Source organism: Stegostoma tigrinum, chromosome 8 (assembly GCF_030684315.1).
Source record: "Stegostoma tigrinum isolate sSteTig4 chromosome 8, sSteTig4.hap1, whole genome shotgun sequence".
In the NCBI taxonomy this organism is placed as follows: domain Eukaryota; kingdom Metazoa; phylum Chordata; class Chondrichthyes; order Orectolobiformes; family Stegostomatidae; genus Stegostoma; species Stegostoma tigrinum.
This window is the reverse complement of record NC_081361.1, coordinates 17595834-17621268: the sequence shown is the minus strand read 5'-3', so window position 1 is coordinate 17621268 and position 25435 is coordinate 17595834. Positions and strand designations below refer to the sequence as shown.

The window sequence follows — 25435 nt, the reverse complement described above, 5'->3', positions numbered from 1 at the left end:
GAAAAGCTAGCAGCTGCTAACACCACAGCTATCATTTTTATTTGCTTGTATTATTGCAGTGAATTTCATTTCAGTAAAGATCACTGCTGATTTAACCACCTGCATCATTTTTTTGATCTGATGCCGACAATGCATTCTGACTAAGGTTCGACAGCTTTAAAGAATACGAGACATGTTAATTTTGATAAACATAATGGCAGCGCCGACCATTTAGTTGGCTGGGTTTTTAGATTTCCTTTGTACCTGGAGATCGTTGCGGTTGTGCCATTTTAACAGCAAGTTGGAACGCTTAGAACGGAGCTCTGGATAGCTCATTTGCATTGTCGTGCTTGTCAGGGAAGGTAAATTGTGGGATGCATGCAGGGGGTTAACTAAAATCACAAAATTCTCATTTTTCAAGCACTACACAACTACCTTAGGCATTGAAATAGCAGGCAGGAAGCATGTGTATTCTTCATCCTGGAAGCCTGACAATTCAGTATGTTAGATGAGGACAAATAAGTTAGTCTGAAATATAGGCCATCTGCCACTGTAGTTAAGGGATCTAACGCCTGTCTTGGAGGAGAAGACAGAGAAAACGTTTCAGATCTGGCGACCCTTCCTCAGAACTGGACCTGAAGCGTTAACTCTGTTTTCTCCTCCACAGGTGCTGCCAGACCTGCTGAGCTTTTCCAGCAACTTTGTTCTTGTTCCTGATTTTCAGCATCCGCAGTTCTTTTGGTTTTTAACATCTGTCTTGGATCCCTGCTGCAACTTTGGATTGATCCAGGGCAGTCAACGCCATTATTGAATTCAGATGTCACCATCAACTGTAGCAGGACTTCAACCTCGATTCCTAGAACATTAGCTGAGTATCTGGTTTAATATTTCGGTGATAGTGCCACTGGGTCATTGCCTCAATGGGTAGGCTGAGTGTTGGCTGCTTCAGGGGGGAGTCACCTCGGAGCGGCACGTGAATTTAAAAAAAGTAACCACTTGCCACACTTACCATCCCAGTGAGCCCGGCGTTGGGATACAAATTCCCTGATCTACATCCAAGGTTCCAGCTACAAAATCCAGCAACTTACCTATGAGTGAAGGTGCTGCTTGCAGTGGTAAAATGTCAGCTTCTTGCTGCATTTTTTCAGCACACCCAATAGGTCCTGAGCTGACATCCATCTCTTCCCTTGAGCATCACAATTGAGGGTGTATGGAATTGAAGGCAAATTATTGATCTGGCTGGGAGTTGTTTTTAAAAATTCACCCATGGGATGTTGTTGTCACAGACTAGGCCAATTTTTATTGCCTGCTCCAAATGGCCAGAGGGCAATTAAGGGTCATCAACATTATCATGGATCTGGATTCATGTGTAGGCCAGACTAGTTAAGGAAGACAGATTTCCCTCCCTAAAGGGAAGTTAGTGAGCTGTATAGCTTTTTCCAACATTTGACAATGGTCACCATTAGAGTCTCAATTCTCTTTTTTGAATTGAATTCAAATTCTACCATTTGCCACCGTATGACTCGAACCTGAGGTCCCAGAACATTAATAGTCTAGCAATTAATTCTATTGAGCCATTGCCTCCCCACAGGTAAGCTAAGTGTTAGAAAACAGAGTAGAAACAATGTACAAATACTCTTGAGGGGTGAGATGTGACAACCAGCATCCTGTAAGGACCACTATTGGTTCCTCAGTTATTCATTGCATTCATTAACACCTTGGATGATAGGATGGAGAGTCCTGTGTCCAAGTTTACCAATGACAGTAAGAAAAGCGGCATGGTGAGCAACTTAGTTGGAAGCTTAAGTTACTAAAAAATATTAATCATCACTGGCAAATGTATTTCAGCATGTTATGTTTAAGTGTGAGATCATTCACTTTGACCCTATGAAAAATCAGAATACTTTCTAAGTAGTTAAAAAGCTCAAAACACCAGACATCCAAGGACACTTAAAGATTTGTCTATATATAATTCTGACATCATAGAAAAATACGAAAAATGTTGAAACTACCTTTTATACGGCCTGATAGAAGGTATTCTAAAATGATATAAAACCTTAGTTGTATCACATCTGAATTACTGTGTTCATTTAGGTCACCACACCTTAGGGTATGTTGGGACTGGAGTGGAGGTCAGGTTTAGCAGAAAAATACCTGGATTTTAAGGGCTAAATTCTAAGGAGAAAATACAGAAAGTGGTTTTGCATTTCTTGGAATTTAGAAGATTAAAGGATGATTTCGTTCAAGGTTTCAAGATATTAAGGGGAGCTGATAGAGTAAATAAAGAGAAACTGTTCCAGTTGTGAGAAGGACTAAGAAGCATAGTCTAAAAGATGAAACCAGTCCTTTAGAAGTAAAATTAGGAAGCATTTTTACACTCAAAAGATACATTTTTGAACTCTTTTTCTGCAAAAGATAGTTGCTGTTGTGAGTTGTTAAAATTTAGGCCTGAGATTCATAAACCTTTGGTTAACTAAAGGCATATGTAAGGAATGAGCTGCCAGAGGAGATGGTGGAGGCAGGTATAATTTCAACATTTAAAAGGCATCTGGGTGGGTACATAAATAAGAAGGGCTGAGATGAATATGGGCCAAATACTGGAAAATGGGACTAGAATAATTTAGGATATTTAGTTGGCGTGGATCAGTTAGAGCGAAGGGTCTATTTCCGAGTTGTACGATTCTGTGACTCAAAAGGATAGGAGGCACAGATAGCCGAAGAACTCGATGAATCTCTCAAGCTTGTTGATGCTCAATTACAGTGATGCCAGTTTTTCTGGTATAATTGTGAATCTGGAACAATTGCTAACATCTCCTGCATGCTGCTAAGATCATCAACAATCCATGGAGTTGATGTGGCTTTGTTCGAGTGATGCAAAGCTAAATGCAGGAATGGAGCACTGTTGCATCTGGACTTGGACTGTATTAAGTCCAGAAACAAGAAGAATTGCCAGTGAAATAGAGTTTTGGTTACTTAATTTGGCATTTTCCTTTTGGCTGTTTGTAATTTGCAGACCACAGGTCATACTCAACTAGCTGGTATGATATAATCCCATTGTTGGGTAGAAACTGCTGAACAGTCCTGTGTGAAATCATAGCTGTATTAACATTCAATTCAAGTTAATCAGTCAAATTCATGATGTGGGTCATTTGTGCTTACTAGAAATGATGTACATTAGTGTGCGTGGTCCTGTTCTATATAAATGTAAGAAAAAAGCTTGCGCCTTGTGCATTGTTTGAATTACTCAGAAGTTGTGAGAAATGACAGGGTCTCCAAATTTTCTCCATGGCAAGGCCTCATCCAATCAGAATTGACTTGCCAAGCAATCAGTACCCATTTATCCTGCAGCAAAAAAATTGTGATCTCCTGAAGTTTAGTTTTGTTGAATTTATCCTGATTAGTGCAAGCTGAAAATCTTCTTTCTTTTCAGAAATATTCAAATTTTGTATCACCTGGTAACTGAAAAAGATAAGGTTTCAAAGTTAACGGCAATAACTTACGGTGAGCAAAACGCACAGATTGTTGTTGAGGACTGTCAGCCATCTTTCATGAACACCTTTGCTCCTTTCTCTCTTTCCTAATTGTTAGTGAAAAAGTGCTGCTGTTTCTGCATTAGGACCTTCTTTCTTTTACACCTTCTATTTGCCATCAATTTTTAAAAAATTTACAAAATCGACAGAGGTTACTGCGGTGTCAATACAATTTCTATTTCTCTCTATACCTTGTGCGAAATACCAACTATTCACTTGAAAAATGTTAACAACGTCTGTGCCTGGTCTCAAAACACCAACTCCTGTTCAAAGCACTTTAGATCCACCTTTCAAAAAAAAACAATCTCTGCATTCTGAAATGTTTTTCTCTGACCTGTTGACTAGCATTCCCTTTTACAGGAACAGTGCTTTCTGATTTTATCCAAAGAGTTCACCAATCTGGACTGGAAGCGATCCAACCTTTATGTATTTTGTTGTTGTGCAGGAATGAGTAACAATTAACACATGCATCAGATGTCACACCTCCGCATGTGACAGTCTGTTTCCTCATGCTCGTCCTATAGATGAGGAGGTGACTCTTGCTGGTTTTTCATCTCAAAATCAACTATTCCACAGCCTGTTCTTTCTGGCAGAGGCCATCAAAAATATTGTTTACTTTTCATGCCATCTTTCTTTAATATCAACTGTTAGTCATCAGTGTTTGTTTTGTGCCTCACACTGAAGAATTTGGTGTTTACCTTGACTTTATAGTTGATTGTAATCTAGACCACCAATATTCTGGAGGAATCTTTTCTTCAGTGTCCAGCTTTGGCTCTGATTTCTGTGTTGCACCAGTTATTCTTTGGAGACGTGTAGTGCTGTGATAATTTGTCTGGCCCAAAAAACTATTTGAATATTTTGACCTGGTTGACAGATCTGTTGTTAAAATAGTATCAGAGATAATGGGAACTGCAGATGCTGGAGAATTCCAAGATAATAAAATGTGAGGCTGGATGAACACAGCAGGCCAAGCAGCATCTCAGGAACACAAAAGCTGACGTTTCGGGCCTAGACCCTTCATCAGAGAGCAGAAGGGTCTAGGCCCGAAACGTCAGCTTTTGTGCTCCTGAGATGCTGCTTGGCCTGCTGTGTTCATCCAGCCTCACATTTTATTATCTCGACAGATCTGTTGTATTTGTTCCACATTTTTCTTCGTTTGATGCAGCCAAATCAAACTTGTCAGTCTATTTCATGTTTCACAAACATGATCAGGGACAGTGTTATTGCGGATTCGTAATTCCACAACTGAACCCTGAGAGTTTTACATGAGGAATCTACTGCCCTCATTACAATTTTTGTCTGGAAAGCTAACCAGCCAACTGAAAGCACTTACTAAATTAGTGGCTGTTCGTGTTTTTCCCCCCTTCAATTAACCCCTGATGCATGTGTTTTTATTTTTAAGAATGATTTTTAGCAATTTACATCTAACTAAATCTAACTATCTTCACTGAATTCAGAGTTGTATATTTTGAGTCTCAAAAATATTGCATGGCGTTTTGCCATTTGCAGAATACAAAATAACTACCGGTGAACATGTGCATTAATTTAGCTTGTTAACTTCAATAACATTATTTGAGCCTTTTACCAAGTCCTTTTACTGTTGAGGGCTGAGAATTACCTGATAGTAACTTTGCATCTTGTTTGGACTTGTGACAAAAAAAATGCAGCTCCTCCAGCATTGTACAGTCTGTTGCCCACAACATGGCAACAGCAGCACAAGGCCCAGTGACTCAGCTATGGTCTGCAAATACCTTTTTCAAATGCTGGCATCTTCAACCGGCACATTTTTTGCAAGAACCTAAAGTGGACTGTGTTGCAACTTCCCATTTGATAGAAGCATTCGGAAGTGGGATTGAGTGAATGGCCATGGGCCAATTCATGTTGAATTATCTTTCCTGTATGCCAGCGTCTGCTGACTCATGAATCTCAATTTAGATATTGCATGCTTGAGGTAAGCTGTCATCGTGGTTCCATGGCTAAGCAAGAAAGTTAAAAACAACATAAGAGCAAAACCTAAGGCATACCATATTGCAAAGGAAAGGGAAAAGTTGGAGGTTTGGGAAACTTCAAAAAGAAAAATAACAAAAAGAACAAAAATTGAAATTGCTGACAAAGCTCAGTAGGTCTGTCAGCATCTGTGGGAAGAAAGCAGAAATAATATTTTGAGTCTGATGCCAGTGACAGGTGCTGACAGACCTACTGCACCTGTCACTGGCATCAGACTCAAAATATTAACTCTGCTTTCTTCCCACAGATGCTGACAGACCTGCTGAGTTTTGCCAGTTCTTTGCAGGTTCGGTGGGCTGAATTGCTTACCGCACCTCTGAGTTCTTATGTTCGAGATGGTCGCATACAAATCAGAAAAGAACAAAGTATAATTATTAAAGAAGACTAGTTTGAAGTAGAAAAATGTAAAGCAAAAGTTTATATGAAAGGAAGAGAGGAGCAAAGGTGAATATTGGTTCATTTTGGGACAAGACTGCAGAGTTAATAGTGGTTAACACAGTAATAGCAGAAGCACTAAATCAACATTCTGCCTCAGTTTTCAAGGAAGAAGACACTGAAACCATCCCTGTAGTAACAGGTAATGCAGAGATTATAGAAAAGGAACACTTAAAACACTCGTCATCACAGGAAAATGTATTGACCGAACTATGGACATTAAAGGCAGACAAGGCCTAATGGACTCCAACTTAGGGTCTTAAAGAAGCTTATAACAGAGATGGTGGGTGCATTGGTTATAATATTCCAAAATTGTCTGGATTCTGGAAAAGTTCCATTGCATTGGAGTAATGGTAATGCCCTTATTTGAAAAGGGAGTGAGGCATAAAGTAGGAAACTGAAGATCAGTTAGTTTAATGTCTGTTGTTGAAAAAATGTTGGAATACATTATTATGTAAGTGATCATGGGACATTTGGAAAATCAAAACCTAATCATGGTTTTATGAAGGGCGAATAGTATTTTACTAATTTTCTAATTTGACTGATGTCTTCAAAGATATAACAAGCAAAGTGGATAATTGGCATCCTCTGGATATATATTTGGGCTTCCAGAAGATATTTGATAAAGCATTCCTCAAAATATTAATGTGCAAGATGAGATCACACACAGTTCGGGGTAATATTGGCTTGGATAGAGGGTTGGCTAAGCAGCAGAAAGCAGAGAATTTGGGATAAATGGGCCTTTTTCTGGTTTAAAGCTGTAGGTCATGGGATGCTACAGACCTCAGCATGTACTATGTCCAGATTTGCAGACGACACTAAAATAGTTGGGAAAGTAAGTTGCAAAGAAGAAATACATTTATGAATGGATGACTGATAATTTAGGTGAATGGGCCAAAATTTGGCAGACGCAGTTCAATAGCTATGAGGTTATCCGTCTTGTTCAGTCTACATGAAAGGCAACTTTTTTTTATCTAAATAGAGAGAAATTTCAAAATGCCTTGGTGCAGAGAGACCTGGATGTCCTTCCACATGAGTCAGAGAAAGCTGGCATGCAGGTACAGCAAGCACAAGGAAGGAAAATGGAATTTTATTGCTAAAGGAATGAAATATAAAAAGAAGGAAGTGTTGCTGTTGTACAAGGCCTTAGTGAGCCTGCATCTGGGGTTGTCCATACAGGATGTAATTGCATTGGAGGCAGTTCAGAGAAGGGTCATGAGATTAATCCCAGAGATAAATGGTGTGTCTTTATGAGAAGAGATTTTGCAGTTTGCATGTATAGTCTTTACTGTTTACAACAATTAGAGGAGATCTAATTAAGGTATACGAGGGGAATTGACAAAGTAGATGGAGAGCAGATATTTCACCTGTGGCAAGTCTAGAATGAGAGGTCTTAGTTTTAAGTAAGTAATGACATATTTAAACCAGATGATGCATTGCTTCTCTCAAATAGTTTTCAGTCTAAGGAATTCACTACCCAGAGTGTGGTGGATGCCAACACAGTGAATAAACTGAAGAAGGCAATGGATTTTTCATTAGTAATGTAAATTAGTAAATTAGGGGCAGCACAGCGACTCAGTGGTTAGCACTGCAGCCTCACAGCGCCAGGGACCCGGGTTCAATTCCAGCCTCGGGCGACTGCCTGTGTGGAGTTTGCATATTCTCCCTGTGTCTGCGTGGGTTTCCTCCGGGTGCTCCGGTTTTCTCCCACAGTCCAAGATGTGCAGGGTAGGTGGATTGGCTATGCTAAATTTCCCATAGTGTTCAGGGGTGAGTGAGTTATAGGGGGATGGGTCTGGGTGGGATTCTTCCAGGGGCGGTGTGGACTTGTTGGGCCGAAGGGCCTGTTTCCACACTGTAGGGAATCTAATTTTAAAAAATGGGTCATAGGGTTATGAGGAGCAAAGTAGAGTTGAGGTAAAGCAGAGATCAGCCATGATTGTACTGAGTGGAGGAGCAAGTTTGGGGGTGCTGACTTGCCAGCTCCTCCTCTGAGTTCTTATGTTTTAGATGGTCACATATAAACTAGAAGCAGAAATAAGCCACTTGGCCCCTTAAGCCTGTTCCACAGTCAGTAACATCACGCCTGATTTGGTCTGATTGTGGGCTCACCTCAACTCTCCTATCTCAGGTATCCTTTTGCTTCTATCCTTATCAGCCTTAAAAATGCAGAATGATCTTTACTCCATTGTGCTTGAGGGAACAGAGTTCCAATCATATGAGAGAGAGAAAAAAAATCCTCCGTAAAGTGTATCCTGCCAGTTTTAGTCTTTCCTACAAGGGGACAAATAAATTTATTGGTCAAACCTTCTCAGGAACTTTAATATTTCAATGGGATTGCACCTCATTCTTCAAGTGCTTTGGGTATTTTAATTGTAAAATAACTCCAGCTCATACTTATCTGCACAGACTATGTTGGATAGCTACCCTAGCTCTTCATAATGTTAAATAGTTGCATCAGGCTGCATTTTTGGTGGTAGAATCTAAGATGGAGGAAAATTACTAGTTAGTATGAGATGGAAAACTGAACCTGATTCAGCTGAATAGGATCCAATGAAGACGTATACAGCATTAACATTAAAAAAAACAATATTGAGTTTGCATGAACAATAATCTATCAAGATCCCATCGATTACATCGCTGATTCCCGGCATGCATTTAGTGTACCTGTGGTGTTGACATCTGTTCCTCATCTCTATTCGTCTGATTACGAGGAACAAGAGGTAATCAACAGAATCGAAAAAAGCGGCTACTTCCAGATTTAATTTTATGAAATATGTTCAACAAAATGCCACCGAAATGCTTCTGCCCATTGGTAGATTTATTTTTTTTTAGTGGGAAGGGGCATTGTAGTTTTATGTAGAATTGAGAACAAGTGATTACAGATTTTGGGTTGGTTCTTGTTCTGTGCTGATTTAACTGTTTACAACAGGAGCAGCAAAAAGGCAGAGCATTTCCTGGAAACTTTAGGCTAAGAAAGCAAAAAACACAGAAAGGTCTGACTTCTCTTTACTGTTAGATTTGGAGAGATTCCTGTGAGCGTGTGTGCATGGTGTGTGGGGTGAGGTTGGGGGGTCGGTCAGTTCAGTTGGCTGGGCAGCAGGCTTGGAGTAATGCCAACAGCATGGGTTCGATTCCTGCCACTGGTTGAGGTGCAACCCCTCAGGTTAAACCACGACCATCATCTCTACCTGATGAGAGAACAGCCCTACAGGATGGTAAGCATTGTGCATTAACTTTGGAGTCAAGCTTGCTGTAAAGTTTGGATTTAGTTAGTTGCCCTGACTCCCAAGGTGATTAGCTCAAATCCCACTCCAGGACTGTGGCATGTGTTCTGGACTAACACATCTGAGGGAATGCTGTGCTGATGGAGTTGCTGGTCCTTGGATGAGATGTTAAACCAAAGCCCCTTCCCTGCTCTCAGAATTTCAAGTCCCTTTGTCATTATTTTGAAGACTAAAAGGGGAGCTCTCTCTGGTGCTCTGCTCAGTTTTTATATCCACTGTCACAAGAGGCCATCTGCTCAGTATCACATTGCTGTATTGTGTACAGTTTGGCTGCTGACTTCCTATCTATCTGCGCATCAACAAGTGCTTTGTTGGTTCTAAAGCATTTTGGGACGTCATAATATTGTAAGTGGCATCACAAGAATATAAGCTTGTTCTCTTATTTTTATTCTTTGCTCGGGTGCGTGGATAGAGTTAGAAGTATGAAGCCAGAAAATTCCCAGGCCTGGAGGCAGTGCAAAGGTAGTAAAACATTGGCATTGTGTCAGAATATGGGGCTGAATCCAGTTCCACTAGGTCTCATGATACCTCATGTTTTGTATTTGCATTTTAAATAAAATTTATTGGCTGTTATTTTGAATACTTTGAGATGTCCTGTAGTTGCGGATGGCACTACATAAATGCACACTTGTATTTCTATGTCCCGTGGCTTTATATGATTTAATGATGATGAAGATTAGTTAGTTATAGTCATGACTTACATGAAAGAATGAATTTGCTTTTGAGGTGCCTTTGATGAGAGCAGGGCATCCCAAAACGTCTTTCAGACAATAAGTACTTTTGAAGTGTGGTCAAGTATAACGTTGAAAATACACCAGCCAACTTGTGCATAACATCTCCCGAACAGCAAGAAGAGAATGAGCAGATAATCTCTCTTTGTGAGTTGAAGGATAAATATTGGACAGGACATTAAGGCTAATTCCTCTGCTCTTCTGTGTATTAACGTCATGGGATCTTTTGCGTCTGCTTGAGTAGGCAGATGGGGCTCATTTTAACATCTCATTTAAAACGTTAAGAATCCCTTCTCTTGCTCATGAGAACAACTGTATTTTCTGCCTTGACTTCTTTCCAAGTCTTCTGAATTGACGTCGGCAATGGTAAAGGCAAAAAAAATTCAAAATCATAAAGCAAGATATAATATCTCAGACTCCCGCATTGGCAGCTCTTACTATCTTTAAGATACAATAATTGTCTTCTGTACATTCTCAGCCTGGTATTTGTTTCACTGTGGAATTGAACTTGAACTTGAACTCACACTTCTTCCCTCCAATCCGAAGGCTATCAAAGTTTTTTTTAAAGAAAGGATCAGCAGCATCTGATTGGGAAAGTTGAACAACAAACTGAAATGTTATTAGCGTGCCAAAATTACTTACTTAATTTTGTTTTTGTACTGAAACCATATTTTCACCTGTGCCTTACAGAATTAGTTAAACTGCAACCTGTTTTATTTTCATGAAAATAAAACATGCTACTCATAGATTTTGCACATGGCCGTCAAAAGATAGCACATTGCCTCAACAAGGAGCTGGTCAGCTCAGTCTCAGTTAGGACTTTTACAGCTTTTAAAAAATTGAAGCATTCGTCCTAAGATCTGCTTTTAAAACAGGTCCTGAAGTGTTAATCTGTGGCTTTCCAGTCCCTTTTCCTTTGCTATCCATCCAGCTGTTTTTTTCTTAAGGTGATAACATGGCATGTACTAAGTTGGTGTTTCATCCACATTTCTGGGCAGCAACCTAAAATGGTTAAATGCAATGATGAGCAAAGTGGTTGTAATAGAAAAGTTGCTGTTTAATTATCTTGCATGCAATCTGGTGATCTGCTAATTAGTGTAGCAGTCACTGTGGCATTGCATCTTGTTTGGTTGTATTTCCCTTTTGCACATAATTTTCATGTTGGAGTGAATTATCTAAAAGTACCAATGTTATTTTATCACACTTTCATAATGACTGCTTACACGATAGTGTCAGATGGTAGAGTAATAGATGTTCATTTGTCCTGTATGATTTTCTACGTTGAAAGTGCTGCCATTTCTCTCTCATTTGTCTTACAATTTATCTTTTACTTATCCTTAATTTAACCTTTTACCTAAGTCCCCAATAACAGCTATTCACCCTCCTCATCAGATTGTTATTAACTCCTTTGTCTGTCCAACTGCTCTTTTCTCTCTTCAGGCTTTATCCTTTATCTTATCGTTTACTCCCTACCCCGTCCCTCTGTCCCTAGTTTCTGCATATGAACCAACGTTTTTCCAGCTACCATCAGTTCTGAGGAAGGGTCACTGGTCCTGAAATGTTAACTCTGATTTATTTTCTTCACAGATGCTGCCAGACCTGCTGAGCTTTTCCAGCCACTCTTGTTTTTGCTATATTTTGCTTATGTGCGTTGATTTGCGAAGAACATTTTTGTCTACAGTTTTGAATATCTTGCCTTCATTGTAATAATTGTTTTGGATTCTGTATCACATCAGGCTGACACAGAAAATGGTAAAAAAAAAAGTCCGCGGAAAAGAATTCTAACATTTCAAAAGGACAGACGTGCTATGTACTCATGCTTGTGTATTATGGGTTTTGTATTCCCAGGACAGGAGTGTGTTGCCAAATGCTAAAGCTAAACTCAGCAAAGAAGCACCAATGCTAACGCACACACCTAGAGCAAAGTAAGTAGCATATTTTTAATGCATTTTAACAGTTTTTCAATGCTCGTAAAATACCTAATGCAAAGAGGATTATGTACTTTTATTCCTATTGCATTTATTTAGAAACTGAGAGTTAATTTCTGCTATGAAGCAATCTTTTGTTATCCAAATGGTCTTTCAATTCAAAACATTACTTAAAAAATGTTATTTGTGTCTCATTTCTTAGTAAAACAAAAACTTCACCTCAATCTCTGACAAGATACAATTAAGAAAGGTATTGAACATATAATGCTGAAAAAATGCTTGTTCAACTAAGTAATGAAATCTCTAGGCTTTGGTTAGATTCTATGGCTTTTATCAATGTGCTTTGGGTTTTAATATTGTAAGATTATAATATAATGTGTTACTTTGTTTACTGAAGTAGTGATCCTCAAAAGCCCTTGTTAACCCTTATGTGCTGTGGACATAGCTACTATGCATTCCAATTACTGCTTGGTTTAAAGCACAGGTATTTTTACTAATCACAAACCTCAGTTAGCATTCTTCCAAGACTGAACACCTCTAAGTTGTGTAAATATGCAGTTTAAACAATGTTGCCATCATAAGAAACCTAGTATTTATTTAGGTATTGCTTATAAATTATATTTTTAAAAAGTTAGTACAAATAAACATGTCTCTTTTGGTTGTTGTGGTTTAGCTTTGAACTACTCCATTCTTATATCTAAACTGGCGCATGGCCAGAGTATACATTGCATCTGTACAACTTAAAAATGTTGTAACAATAACTTGCATCTACATCGAGCCTCTGCTGTATCTTTGTGTCCTCACTGTTCACTAGAATAGTACCAGATGATTGGAGGGTGGCAAATGTCATTCCCTTGTTCAAAAAAGGGAATAAGGATAATCCTGGGAATTATGGACTGGTCAGTCTTACTTCTGCGGTGGGCAAATTATTGGAAAGGATTCTGATAGAGAGTATTTATGATTATTAGGAAAAGCACAGTTTGATTAGAAATAGTCAGCATGGCTTTGTGCACACACCTTATTGAATTCTTTGAGGATGTGACAAACCACATTGATGAAGGTAGAGCAATAGATATGGTCTACATGGATTTTAGCAAGTCATTTGATAAGGTTCTACATGATAGGCTCATTGAGAAAGTAAGGAGGCATGGATTCAGGGAAATTTGACTGTCTGGATACAAAACTGGCTGTCCAATCGAAGACAGAGGGTGGTAGTAAGTGGGAAGTATTCAGTTTGGAGGTTGGTGACCACTGGTGTTCCACTGGGATCTGTTCTGAGACCAGAGATAATGGGAACTGCAGATGCTGGAGAATCCAAGATAACAAAGTGTGGAGCTGGATGAACACAGCAGGCCAAGCAGCATCTCAGGAGCACAAAAGCTGACATTTCGGGCCTAGACCCTTCATCAGAGAGGGGGATGGGGAGTGGGAACTGGAATAAATAGGGAGAGAGGGGGAGGTGGACCGAAGATGGAGAGAAAAGAAGATAGATAGAGAGGAGAGTATAGGTGAGGAGATAGGGAGGGGATAGGTCAGTCCAGGGAAGACCTGACCTATCCCCTCCCTACCTCCTCACCTATACTTTCCGCTCTACCTATCTTTTCTGTCCATCTTCGGTCCGCCTCCCCCTCTCTCCCTATTTATTTCAGTTCCCTGTCCCCATCCCCCTCTCTGATGAAGGGTCTAGGCCTGAAACATCAGCTTTTGTGCTCCTAAGATGCTGCTTGGCCTGCTGTGTTCATCCAACTCCACACTTTGTTATCTTGGATTCTCCAGCATCTGCAGTTCCCATTATCACAGATTGCAAGCCCTAGTTAGTTTCAAAATATATCCTGAAAGTTTTAACAGTTATAGTCAGTGAATGCAATGAACAACAAATTAATATTTCATACCGACAGTGAGGTAACCAAGTGAATTCATGGTATGTGTTAAACTATGAAATAGAGTCATTACATTCATATACACAGAAACACTCCCTTCAGTCCAATTCACCCACGTCAACCAGACATTCCAATCTGACCTAGTCCCATTTGCCAGTACTTGACTCGTATCTCCAAATTCTTACTATTCATATACCATTCAGATGCTTCTTAATTGTTGTAATTGTATCTGCCTCCATTTCCTCCACAGCTGATTCTATACATACACCCGCTCTGCATGGAAAAGTTACCCCTCAGGTCCTTTACAAACCTTTCCCCTTTCCCTTCACCTTAAACGTATGCTGTCTAGTTTTGGACTCTCCCACCCTAGGAAAAACATTTTGGCCATTCACCCCATCAATGCCTCTCATAATTTTATGTACCTCTCAGCGTCTGGCACTCTAGGGAAAAAAGCCCCAGCCTATTCAGCCCCTTCCTATAGTTGAAACCATTGAATCATATCAACATCCTTGTAAATCTTTCTGCACGCTCTCAGACTTAACTACATCCTTCCCACAGAAAGGCATCCAGAATTGTATCCTGTATCCCAAAAGTGGCCTCACCAGTATCCTTTACAGCTGCAACACAATGTCTCAAAGACCTTCACTCAAATGTTCTGACCAATGAAGGCAAGTGTGTCAAATGCTTTCTTTACCGCTCTGTCCACCTGTCACTCCACTTACAAGGAACTATGTACCCGTACCCTGATTTCTTTGTTTAGCAACACTCTCCAGGGCCCTACCATTCACTGTACAAGTCTTGCCCTGGTTTGCCTTACCAAAATACAATACCTCACATTCATTGAAATTAAACTCCATCAGACACAAATATGCTTGGTCTTATCAGTAAACTCACTGAGCTGCATATTACAACTAAAATTCAGTGTTAATTTCTGTCCATTTTCATTCAGAAATATAAATTTGGTATGTCTAATTTTGCTGCACATTCAAGATGGCACAGTGATTATTTTCAGTTTGTGTTGGAATTTACAGGATATTCACACTAAATTGTGATATTTATGAGTGTAAAGCTGTTATTCAATTATTTTAGTGCTATTATTGTAATCTTGAAATGAGTAAACAACTGTCAGGGATAGAATAACTACTCATGTAAAAGGGCGTCGACAGACAAACTGAGCAACCCTGATTCTCTATACATTTTTATGTTCTTTCTTATAATGCATTTGTGGGATAAGGGCATCACTAGCTAAACCAGCATTTATTGCCCATCCCTAATTGCCCAGAAGACAGTTAAGAGTCAGTCACATTTCTGTCGGTCACATATAGTCCACACCATGTAAAGATGACAGTTTCCTTCCCTGAAGGACATTAGTGAGCCAGATGGGCTTTTGCTGACAATTGACAATGGATTCATGGTCATCATTAGACTCTTAATTCCAGATTTTTATTGAATTCAAATTCCATCATCTGCTGTGGTGGGAATCGAAATCGGATCCTTGGGACATGACTTGTGTCTCTGGATTGACAGCCCAGCAATAGTACCATCAGGCCAACTTGAACACCATAAACGCCCATGAACAGCAACGTGATGATGACAGGAAAATTTATTTTGATAAGGCTGTCACCTGAAACGTTGACTTTCCTACACCTCTGACCCTGCCTGACCTGCTGTGTTCCTCCAGCTCTACACTGTGTTGTCTTTGACACTGCAACTCTTGGTTCAGACAGAGTTGAAGTGCAAGTCCACTTCGGAGATGGATTTGAACTTACGACATTCTAGCCTTGACCAGGAGAATGTGATCACTGACATTTCTAGAGGTGACAAATATTACCGCAAGAGTTCATCATTGTTTCTGGCCTGTCTAGATTAATCTGTCAACCCATTTTATTACTTGTGCATTTTCCTATTGGGTGTATATAACAGTCAGCAACACTTGCAGACCAATTAAGTAAACGTGATGAATGGTTTAGCGAGAAAGGATAATGATAGTTTCAGAAGTCTTCCTGATGGAACTATGTGCAGTCTGATTTTGAGAAACAGAGATAATAAATATATTTGAGAGGTTCCCAAATTGGATCTGAAATTTACTGAATTAGCCGTCACTGATAAGGAAAGGTGTGGAATGCTACTGATTGTTCTTGGATTCAGTAACTCTTTTAATGAGAAATAATAGCTTGATGTCTTGGTCCAGATGTTATTCAGTTCTTTGGACTAAAGAGCAGGTTTTGTCATGTTGTTGGAAAGAAAGTTGAACTGGAATTGAGATGAGCATTTGTTATCTGAGCTTGCAATGGAAGGATCATCAATTTTAATAGAAGGAAATACATCAGTTTATATAGAGCCTTTCATGACCACAGGATTCGTAAAAGACTCTGCAGTCTGTGAAGTTTTTTTACAAGTGAAAATACTGCAGTAATGTTGCAATTTCTAAAAGCAAATTTGTGCACAGCAAACTCACAAAAACAGTAATGTGACAAGAGTTAGTGTGTTTTTGTGATGTTCATTGTGGGATGAAATTGGTCTGGTTAACTCCCCACGCTCCTCTCAGAATAGTGCAATGGAATCTTTTATGTCCATCTGAACGAGTAAAGGGGACCTCTGTTTTTACAGACTACCTGAAAGCTGATACCACTGACAGCATACCACCCAGAGTGCTATGTTGAAGTTTCAGACTTGATCTTTGTGCTCAAGCCATAGGGTGGGACTTCAGGTCACAAGCTTCTGACTAGGAGGAGGTAATGCTATCCACTGACCCACGGCTGACACCTAGTTATTGCACTGTACCCAGCAGTCTTTGAACAACATCAGTGCTTTGAACATTGATTTGCAAGGAAAGGAAGCTTAACCTCTCAGCCCTAAAAAAGACACTCAGCATGTGCAGTTGTGTCTCTAATTCATCCAGTGTCATAGAATCGCACTGCAACATAATTGTATGCATTCTATAGTCCAGGGAACAACAAACACACAATTATTTAGAGATAGTAGGAACTGCAAATGCTGGAGAATCTGAGATAACAAGGTGTAGAGCTGGATGAACACAACAGGCCAAGCAGCATCAGAGGAGCAGGAAAGCTGACGTTTCGGGCCTAGACCCTTATTCAGAAAAAAGGGTCTAGACCCTAGCCTCCTGACTCACCAAACTGTGTCCAGCAAAAGTGAGGAGTGTTGCCTATATTCTCCACGTGCAACTCCAACAACGCTCCAGAAGTTCACCGCCATCCAGGGCGAAGCGACCTGCTGTTCATACGACATCAACAAACATTTGCTCCACATTCAGCCTTCACTCCTCCTACCACTGATGCACAGCGACAGAAGGTGTTCCTTCTACATAGGGCACTGCAGTAACTCCCCAAGACTCCTCTGACATTACCAACCCCCAATAGAAGGATAAAGGCAGTAGACACACAGGAACATCTGCCAATTTCCCTCTTAGTTATGGACTATTCTGACCTGCAAATATATCAATATCCAATAAGAGTTGGTGACATCACATCTCCTGAATGAATAAAGTCTCTGCACTTTAAATGTAATGAATCAGTTGCAGTGCAGTGACTGTTAAGGTGGTCCCATAAACATCAATGAGATGATTACTTCCAGGAAACCAGGAGGATTGTTTCTGGGAGGCTGAAGTTGCTTGAATGGCTTCCTTTGTCAGCAGAGATTGAACCTTTCTATCTCTACAGGGAAATATTTGTCCTGAAAAAAAAAATCCCTGGCTAATAGCTAATGAAGCACTCCAATAGACACAGGACCTCAAAAATAAAGATGCTCAGCTGAAATCCCGTAGCCCCTACTGGAACACACTCTGCATTGTGTACACCAATAATGTCCCCACCGCTTGATGAAGCAAGTCTTGGTTGACTGCACATGTTACCAACTGCAACTTGGTAACTGACCCAAGTGATAAAATCCCAGGTTTCAATCTTCCAAGGAAAGTCTCGGCACGCCTCAGTTTCTTGAGGACAAGCCAGAGGAGATGTGATTTCTTGATCCGCAAGTGGAACATATGTTGCCTGGATTGGAGGGTTTGAGCCATAGGGAGAGTCTGAATAGGCTGAGGCTTTTTTCCCTGGAGCATGGGAGGCTGAGGGGTGACCTTTTAGAGGTTTACAAAATCGTGAGGGGTATGGATGGGATGAATAGTCAAGGTCTTTCCCCCTGGGGTAGGGGAGTCCAAAACTAGAGGACACACGTTTAAGAAGAAAGGGGAAAGATTTAAAAGGGTCCCAAGAGGCACCATTTTCATGCAGAGGGTGGTGCATGTATGGAACAAGCTGCCAGAGGAAGTGGTGGAGGCTGGTACAATTGCAACATTTTGAAAGGCATGAGAATGGGTACATGAATAGAAAGGATTTAGAGGAATATGGGCCAAATTCTGGCAAATGGGACCATCAGTTTAGGCTATCTGGTCAGCAGGGATGAATATTTTTTTTCTTTGTTCATTCATGGAATGAGGGTTCTCGCTGGATAGGGAGCATTTATTGCCTAGAAGACAGTTAAGAGTCAACCACATTGCTATGGGTCTGGGGTCACATGTAGGCCTGACCAGGTAAGGATGACTGTTCCCTTCCTGAAAGGATACTAGTGAACCAAATGGGCTTTTCCCAACAATCGACAATTCAGGAAATTAAGAAGTGTCCCGACCCAAAACATCAAGCTTTCCTACTCCTCTGATGCTGCTTGGCCTGCTGTGCTCATCCAGCTTCACACCGTGTTATCTGAGTTATTATTAGCATTTGTATCCTCACAAATAAAAATGGAAATGGCTCAAGTAGAATATTCCTTCAGACAGACATGAATTCACATGATTGTCGGCTGAAATCTGACATAAATGTCTTCAAAACTGAAACTTGAAGACAAATTGCTCCCAGCGAGTATAATTTGTTTCCCAGTGCACCCATTCCTCTAGTTAGCAAACTAATGAGATTATTATCAGGCATCTAGTCATTAAAACGACAAAAAAAATATAATTCTGCCTGATGCAGAGCCCCCTCTGGATCACTAACATTGATATCAATGATGGAAAACAGAAGGAATATCATTTCTCAGCTGTTACTTGTGAATTGTTATCCAACATTGGGTACCCATGAGGCCAGAGTGTGCAAACATATGAAAGAAACTATATGCCAGGAGTGTTGGCTCATTTGAAAGTTGAGGTTGCTGGCCCCGTCAATGAAATGGATGTTAATGCTGTGCTCGTGTATAGTTGCAGCCCTTGTAGTCACACTGAATGTCCATGTTCTTCAAGAACTGGAAAGTATTTGCATAAACAATTTTATTGTATTGAAAGGAATCGTGAATGTGGTGTAATGATATTTAGAGGGAGTTGTGAGAGTATGCATAACAAGCAGAAACCCCAGTGACCTCAAGAACATAACAGAATCTGAAATATTTTATACTGCTCACTGCAGAAGTGCCAGAGTCTGATCTGCCCTTATAGTCACAATATTAATGTTGTTGCTTCAGTTCAGTTTCTGATCATTAGTATCTCCCAGTATATTGATAGTGGGGGATTCATCAATGGCAGTGCTAACAAATATAATGGTGTGATGGCTGTATATTGGTAGTTTTTTTAATAGGAACAAAGATCTTTCTTTGCTCCTATACTTTTGATATTTTATTAGAATATTTTAAAGGATTTTTTGCACATTTGAGGGAGTGTTGGAAGATATCATCATCAATACTATTAAGCAGCACTTCTTTAGAAATTATTGCTCATGAGGAGCACTTAGGGTTCTGTCAGGGCCACACAGTGCCTGACGTTTTTATAGCCTTGGTTCAAACAGGAACAAAAGATCTGTAAGGTGAGAGTAAATGCCCTTAAAGACAGCATTTGATCAGATGTGGCATCAAGGAGTCCTAGCAAAAGTGTAGACAGTGGGAATGGGGAGAAACTCTCCATTGAGTTAGAATCACGGAGGAAAGGAGGATGATTCTTAAGTCAGCAGGCCAGGCAGCATCAGAGGAGCAAGAACACTGACGTTTCAGACCGAGACCCTTCTTCAGAAATGGGGAGGGGGAAGGGAGCTCAGAAATAAATAGAGAGAGGAGGGGTGAGGCTGGTGAAAGTAGGTGGGATGATGATAGGTGAGTGCAGGTAAGTAATGGTGTGGATTGGTCAGTGGGATGGGAGGGGCGGATAGCTGGGAGAGAAGATGCAAAGTCAAGGAGGTGGGGATGAGAGGGAGGGTTGGTCATGGGATGATACTGGAGGTGGGGAAATTTGAAAACTTGTAAATTCCTCGTTAAAATGAATCATCTTAACCACCTGCAAACAGGAGGAACAGCACCTCATTTTCTGCCTTGGAAACCAATAGCCCAATGTCCTAAATATGGAATTCACCAGTTTTAACATTTCCCCACCCCCGGCCTCATCCCATGTCCAACCTTCCCTCTCATCCCCGCATCCTTGACCTGACACAACCTGCCCAACTTCTCTCTCACCTATCTGCTCCTCCCACCTCACTGACCAATCCCCACCACTGCCTACCTGCACTCACCTATCACCATCCCACCTACCTTCCCCAGCCCAACTCTTCCTCTCTTTCTTTATTGCTGAGCTCTACTCCCCCTTTCCTATTTCTGAAGAAAAATCCTGAACTGAAACATCAACTTTCCTGTTCCTTTGATGCTGCCTGGCCTGCTGTGCTCTTCCAACTCCATGCTGTGTTATCTCTGACTCCAGCATCCGCAGTTCTTGCTGTCTCTGATTCTTAAGTCAGTTATTCCAACTCCAGGGCAGCAGGGTTTCCTAATAGTAGTGACCTAGAACCAACTATCTTTAGCTGCTTCATGTTTGACCTATAAAGGAGGAAGTGAGATATTTGCTACTGGTTGTGTTGCGTTGTGTTCTGTTCCATTCTGTTCTGTTCCATTCATGACTCTTCAGGTGACGAAGTAGTCTGTTCCTATATGCAGGAAGACCTAAGCTTCTAAAGAGCCTTCAATGACACAAGTGCCAAGCAACAGCCTTATGCAACAAGAACAAATCTAATCAACTTCCCTGGATATTACCATTGCAGAATTCTCATCACCTTGAGAATCCCCACTGACTAGAAATATAACTAGATCGCTGGCTATAAGAGTGGCTTAAGAGGCTGTTTATTCCAGGACACACAACTCTCCTGATTCCCCATTCCTTTCCACCATTTACCCCGCACAAGTTCGAGGTATAATGGAAGACTTTCAGTTACTAAGATGAGTGCAGCTCCAATCAAGATGAAGAAACTTGACACTATCCAGGACAAACCAACCTGCTTAGTCGGTGACAAAACAGAAGTTGCTGGAAGAGCTCAGCAGGTCTTGTAGCATCTGTGAATTAAAAATCAGAGTTAACGTTTTGAGTCCAGTGACCCTTCCTCAGAACGCTTGGTTGGTGCCTCATCTATTACCTTCAACATTCATTTCCTGAACCATAGACCCACCATGGCTGAAGTGTGTATCATGTGCAAGATGCACTGCAGCAATTTGTAATGGCTTTTTCAAAACCATCTTCCAAATCTGTGACTACCATTTAGCAGTTCCTGTCCAAACCATGCACACCACCTTGACTTGGACATATCATTGTTTGTTCACTGTCACTGGGTGAAAATCCTGTAACTCCCCCTTCAACACCATTGTGGGTGTACTTTTTTCACATACATCAAGTTCAAAGAACAGTTTTAAAAGTGGTGTTACTTTGGTAAAATAATGAATGCAATCCAGAGAGGTCAGTTCTTGTACACCTTGTTTTTGGTACAGAAGAGACATTTTAATCAGCATGAAAATTTCCTTGTCTGTTATGGTGATTATGGAAATTGCATACCGCCAAACTAGTTCTGGATCTCTGTCAGAGATTTATCCCAGTAAGAATGAGTATGAAGAAACCACTGCTATAGACCTGTTCAAGTCACAAGCCAGGAAGAGGCTGTCTGTGAAATTCTGTTCAAAGACAAAAACATTGTTTGACCACAGGCTCATGTGCAGAGACAGTAGGAACTGCAGATGCTGGAGGATCTGAGATAACAAGGTGTGGAGGTGGCTGGATGATCACAGCAGGCCAAGCAGCGTCATAGGAGCAGGAAGGCTTTAAAGATGCTTTGGGCCTAGACCCTTCTTCAGAAATGGGGGAGGTGAAGGAGGTTCTGAAATAAATAGGGAGAGAGGGGAGGTGGATAGAAGATGGATAGAGGAGAAGATAGGTGGGGAGGAGACAGACCGGTCAAAGAGGCGGGGATGGAGCCAGTAAATGTGAGCATAGGTGAGGAGGTAGGGAGGAGATAGGTCAGTCCAGGGAGGACAGACAGGTCAAGGGGATAGGATGAGGTTAGCAGGTAGGAGATGGCGGTAGGGCTTGAGGTGGGAGGAGGGGATGGGTGGAAGGACAGTTTAGGGAGGCGGGGACGAGCTGGGCCATTTTTGGGATATGGTAGGGGGAGGGGAGATTTTGAACCTTGTGAAGTCCTTTTTTTGTTGTTTTCTCCTTTTTCTGAAATCATTTTATACAAAAGCATCATATTTGAATAAAATGTTGTGTGCTGTTTCACTTTTAATCCACATTGAGAATTAAATTTCATTAGAACCTGAGTCCCACAATATAATGGATTCATTAATTTATGGGCAGTAAATATTGTTTGCATGAGTGTAAGCTGACAAGATAAAATCAAAGCTGCCCATCTGCTTTACCTGCAGTCATGGTCTACTTCATCTGAAATTTGCTCAATATTCCCAGCCTTTGAATACTGGACACAATATTTTTATGAGAAGTGTCTTTAAGTAAAAAAGTAGTAAATGGCAACAGTTAATATGATGCTATACGCAGGTATGCATAAATTCATTGCTGTGACAAGGAGCATAAAGAAGTTCAGGGTCTACCCGCGTGGGTGAATGTTAACAAAATGGCACTGTTTCAAAAGAATTCACTGGAGTTTTTTTTGTCAAGCATCCTGATCAATATTTATTAGTCACCAAGCATCAGCGTAACAGAATAGCTGGTCATTATCATGTCACTGATTGTGATGTATGCAGTTTGACTGTAAAAGGACAGGCAGTGGCATGGTGGTAATGCCACTGAATTTATAATCCAGGTGCTTGGACTAATGCTGTGAGGACACTGGTTCAGGTTCCACCATAGTAGGTGATGAATTTAAATTCAATGAACAATAAATCTGAAGTTTAATGCTGGTCTCAGTTACTGTGCCATGAAACTACCATTGATTATTCTAAAAACCTGGTGGTTTCATTAAAGATCTTCAGGGAAAGAAATCTGCCATCCTTACCTGGTCTAGCCTGCATGTGTCTCCTGACCCACAGCAATGTGATTGACTCTTTAACTGCCCTCTGAAATGGTCTGTCAAGCCACAGGTAAGAGAAACTAGAGGCTGGGAACAAATACTGACCTTGCCAGCAATGTCTATTTCCTACCAAAGAATGAAAAATAGTTTCTTACATTAGAATAGGGAGTACATCTCCTAAGGGTCTTCATTGTTTGAGACATAACAGGTCTGATCCTAAATCATTCGAAGGGTATTTAGGAATCGCAGTGTGTATTGACTTAGTGTCACTGACATCCTGTGAATGAATGGAAAAAGAACTCAATGACAGAGAATTGTCTGTCTCTGAGTCATGAAAGACTGTATAAATGCATGTTATTTTCTTGCTTTGTTTCTTTTCCCTTGTAAAGTGCCTGTTCATTATCAAGGAGAAGTATTTAGTTGATGCTCTGTTGAACAGATGTGTCTGATGAGGTGTACTCAGAGAGATGTGTTTTGGCGCCTCAACTTTTCATTATTTATTAATGACGCAAATAATGGAATGGAAAGCCAAATACTCAAATTTGTCAATGACTCTAAGATAGCGTGATGTTCAACACCGTGCAGATGTAAGTTTAAAATTATCAGGATATATCCATGGATTAGGTGAATAGTAAAATAGTGACCATATTGACAAGAATAGAGACGTGCAGTTTAGACTTCACGGAAGCTTAGCTGATAGTACTTTCTACATGACGCAAAGCTGGAAGCATTGGTACTCAAAAGACACTTAGAGGTTCAGGTTCATAGAAGTTAAAAAGTCTAATGGAATGCTGACCTTCAGTTGTAGCAGGCTAGAATACAAGGAATTGGAATTCATTCTAAACCTATATAACGAACAAAGAAAATTACAGCACAGGAACAGGCCCTTCAGCCCTCCAAGCCTGCGCCGATCGAGATCCTCTGTCTAACCTGTCATCTATTTTCTAAGGGTCTGTGTCCATTTGCTCCCTGTCCGGGTATATCTTAAAAGACGCTAACGTGTCTGCATCTACCACCTCCGCTGACAACGCGTTCCAGGCACCCACCACCCTCTGCGTAAAGAACTTAAAACGCATATCTCCCTTAAACTTTCCTCCTCTCACTTTGAACTCATGACCCCTAGTAATTGAGTCCCCCACACTGGGAAAAAGCTTCTTGCTATCCACCCTGTCTATACCCCTCATGATTTTATAGACCTCAATCAGGTCCTCCCTCAATCTCTGTCTTTCTAATGAAAATAATCCTAATCTACTCAACATCTCTTCATAGCTAGTTAAATTAGATTAGATTAGGTTCCCTAGAGTGTGTAAACAGGCCGTTCGGCCAACAAGCCCACACCGCCCCTTGAAACATCCCAGACCCAGACCTCTATAACCCACACACCCCTGAACACTACGGGCAATTTAGCATGGCCAATCCACCTAGCATGCACATCTTTGGACTGCGGGAGGAAACCGGAGTACCCGGAGGAAACCCACGCAGACATGGGGAGAATGTGCAAACTCCGCACAGACAGTTGCCCGAGGCAGGAATTGAACATGGGTCCCTGGTGCTGTGAGGCTGCAGTGCTATCCACTGAGCCACTGTGCCGCCCCTATATGTAGCTTGTTGCAACATGGATAGTCAGTACAGAACTGGAGCCTTGTAATTTACAAGTTTACAGAACTGCATATTATATCTCCAACATCTTCACTAAAAAAATCGCATGCAGTCATTTTAGGGAACTGGATTGTATCTGCATACATCTAATAGCACGGAGTTTAAGTTTGAAAACTTGAACCCCATTCCAGAATTTGAATGCACAATTAAAAGTGAATGTCCAGACTACATTTGAGGAAATACTGTATTTAAAGTGAGTTTTTTGCACCTTTGGATAAGTTGTTGAATCAAAATCTTATGTTTGTTTGGTGGTCCAAATGCATATTAGAAAGTTGTATGATAATTACAAGAAAGAAGGGAATTCTGATGCACTTGCCAACTTCTGATTGTATATGCTTGCTGTGTGCAAAATTGCTGCTGGGTTTGCCTCTTTAATAACAATAATCAGTTTTGTGGAAAGCACACAGATATGTTTGCGAGATGTGGTAAGTAATGTGGAACCCTAGCTTGACCTCATGTCTAAAAATAGGATTCATTCAATTGTGTTAAATCCCATCAGAATGATATAGTGTTAAGTCTTAAAACAATGATAGAAATTTGAGTACTTATCTGATGGCACATTGATGCAACAATAAACTCTGTCCTGACTACCTTATCTCAAAGATGAATACAGCTAATAATTTGGCTGGATTAGACACTAAATTAGTCATGTTCTACTGAAAAGAAATTCCAAGAAATGCTGGTGTTGTTTTGCAGAAGCAAGATTTGGTTTACACCAATTTTACAC

At 40.6% G+C, this 25435-nt stretch overlaps 1 protein-coding gene across 1 annotated transcript in view; it reads left to right on the top strand.

The window, feature by feature from the left end:
- The window catches only part of LOC125456055 (uncharacterized protein C1orf21-like), a 170933-nt gene that overhangs the window by 129406 nt on the left and 16092 nt on the right, over positions 1-25435 (top strand). Inside the window, exon 4 of the mRNA XM_048538718.2 lies at positions 11818-11894. Coding sequence (XP_048394675.1) covers positions 11818-11894 — 77 coding nt within the window. The remainder of the gene's footprint in view (positions 1-11817; positions 11895-25435) is intronic.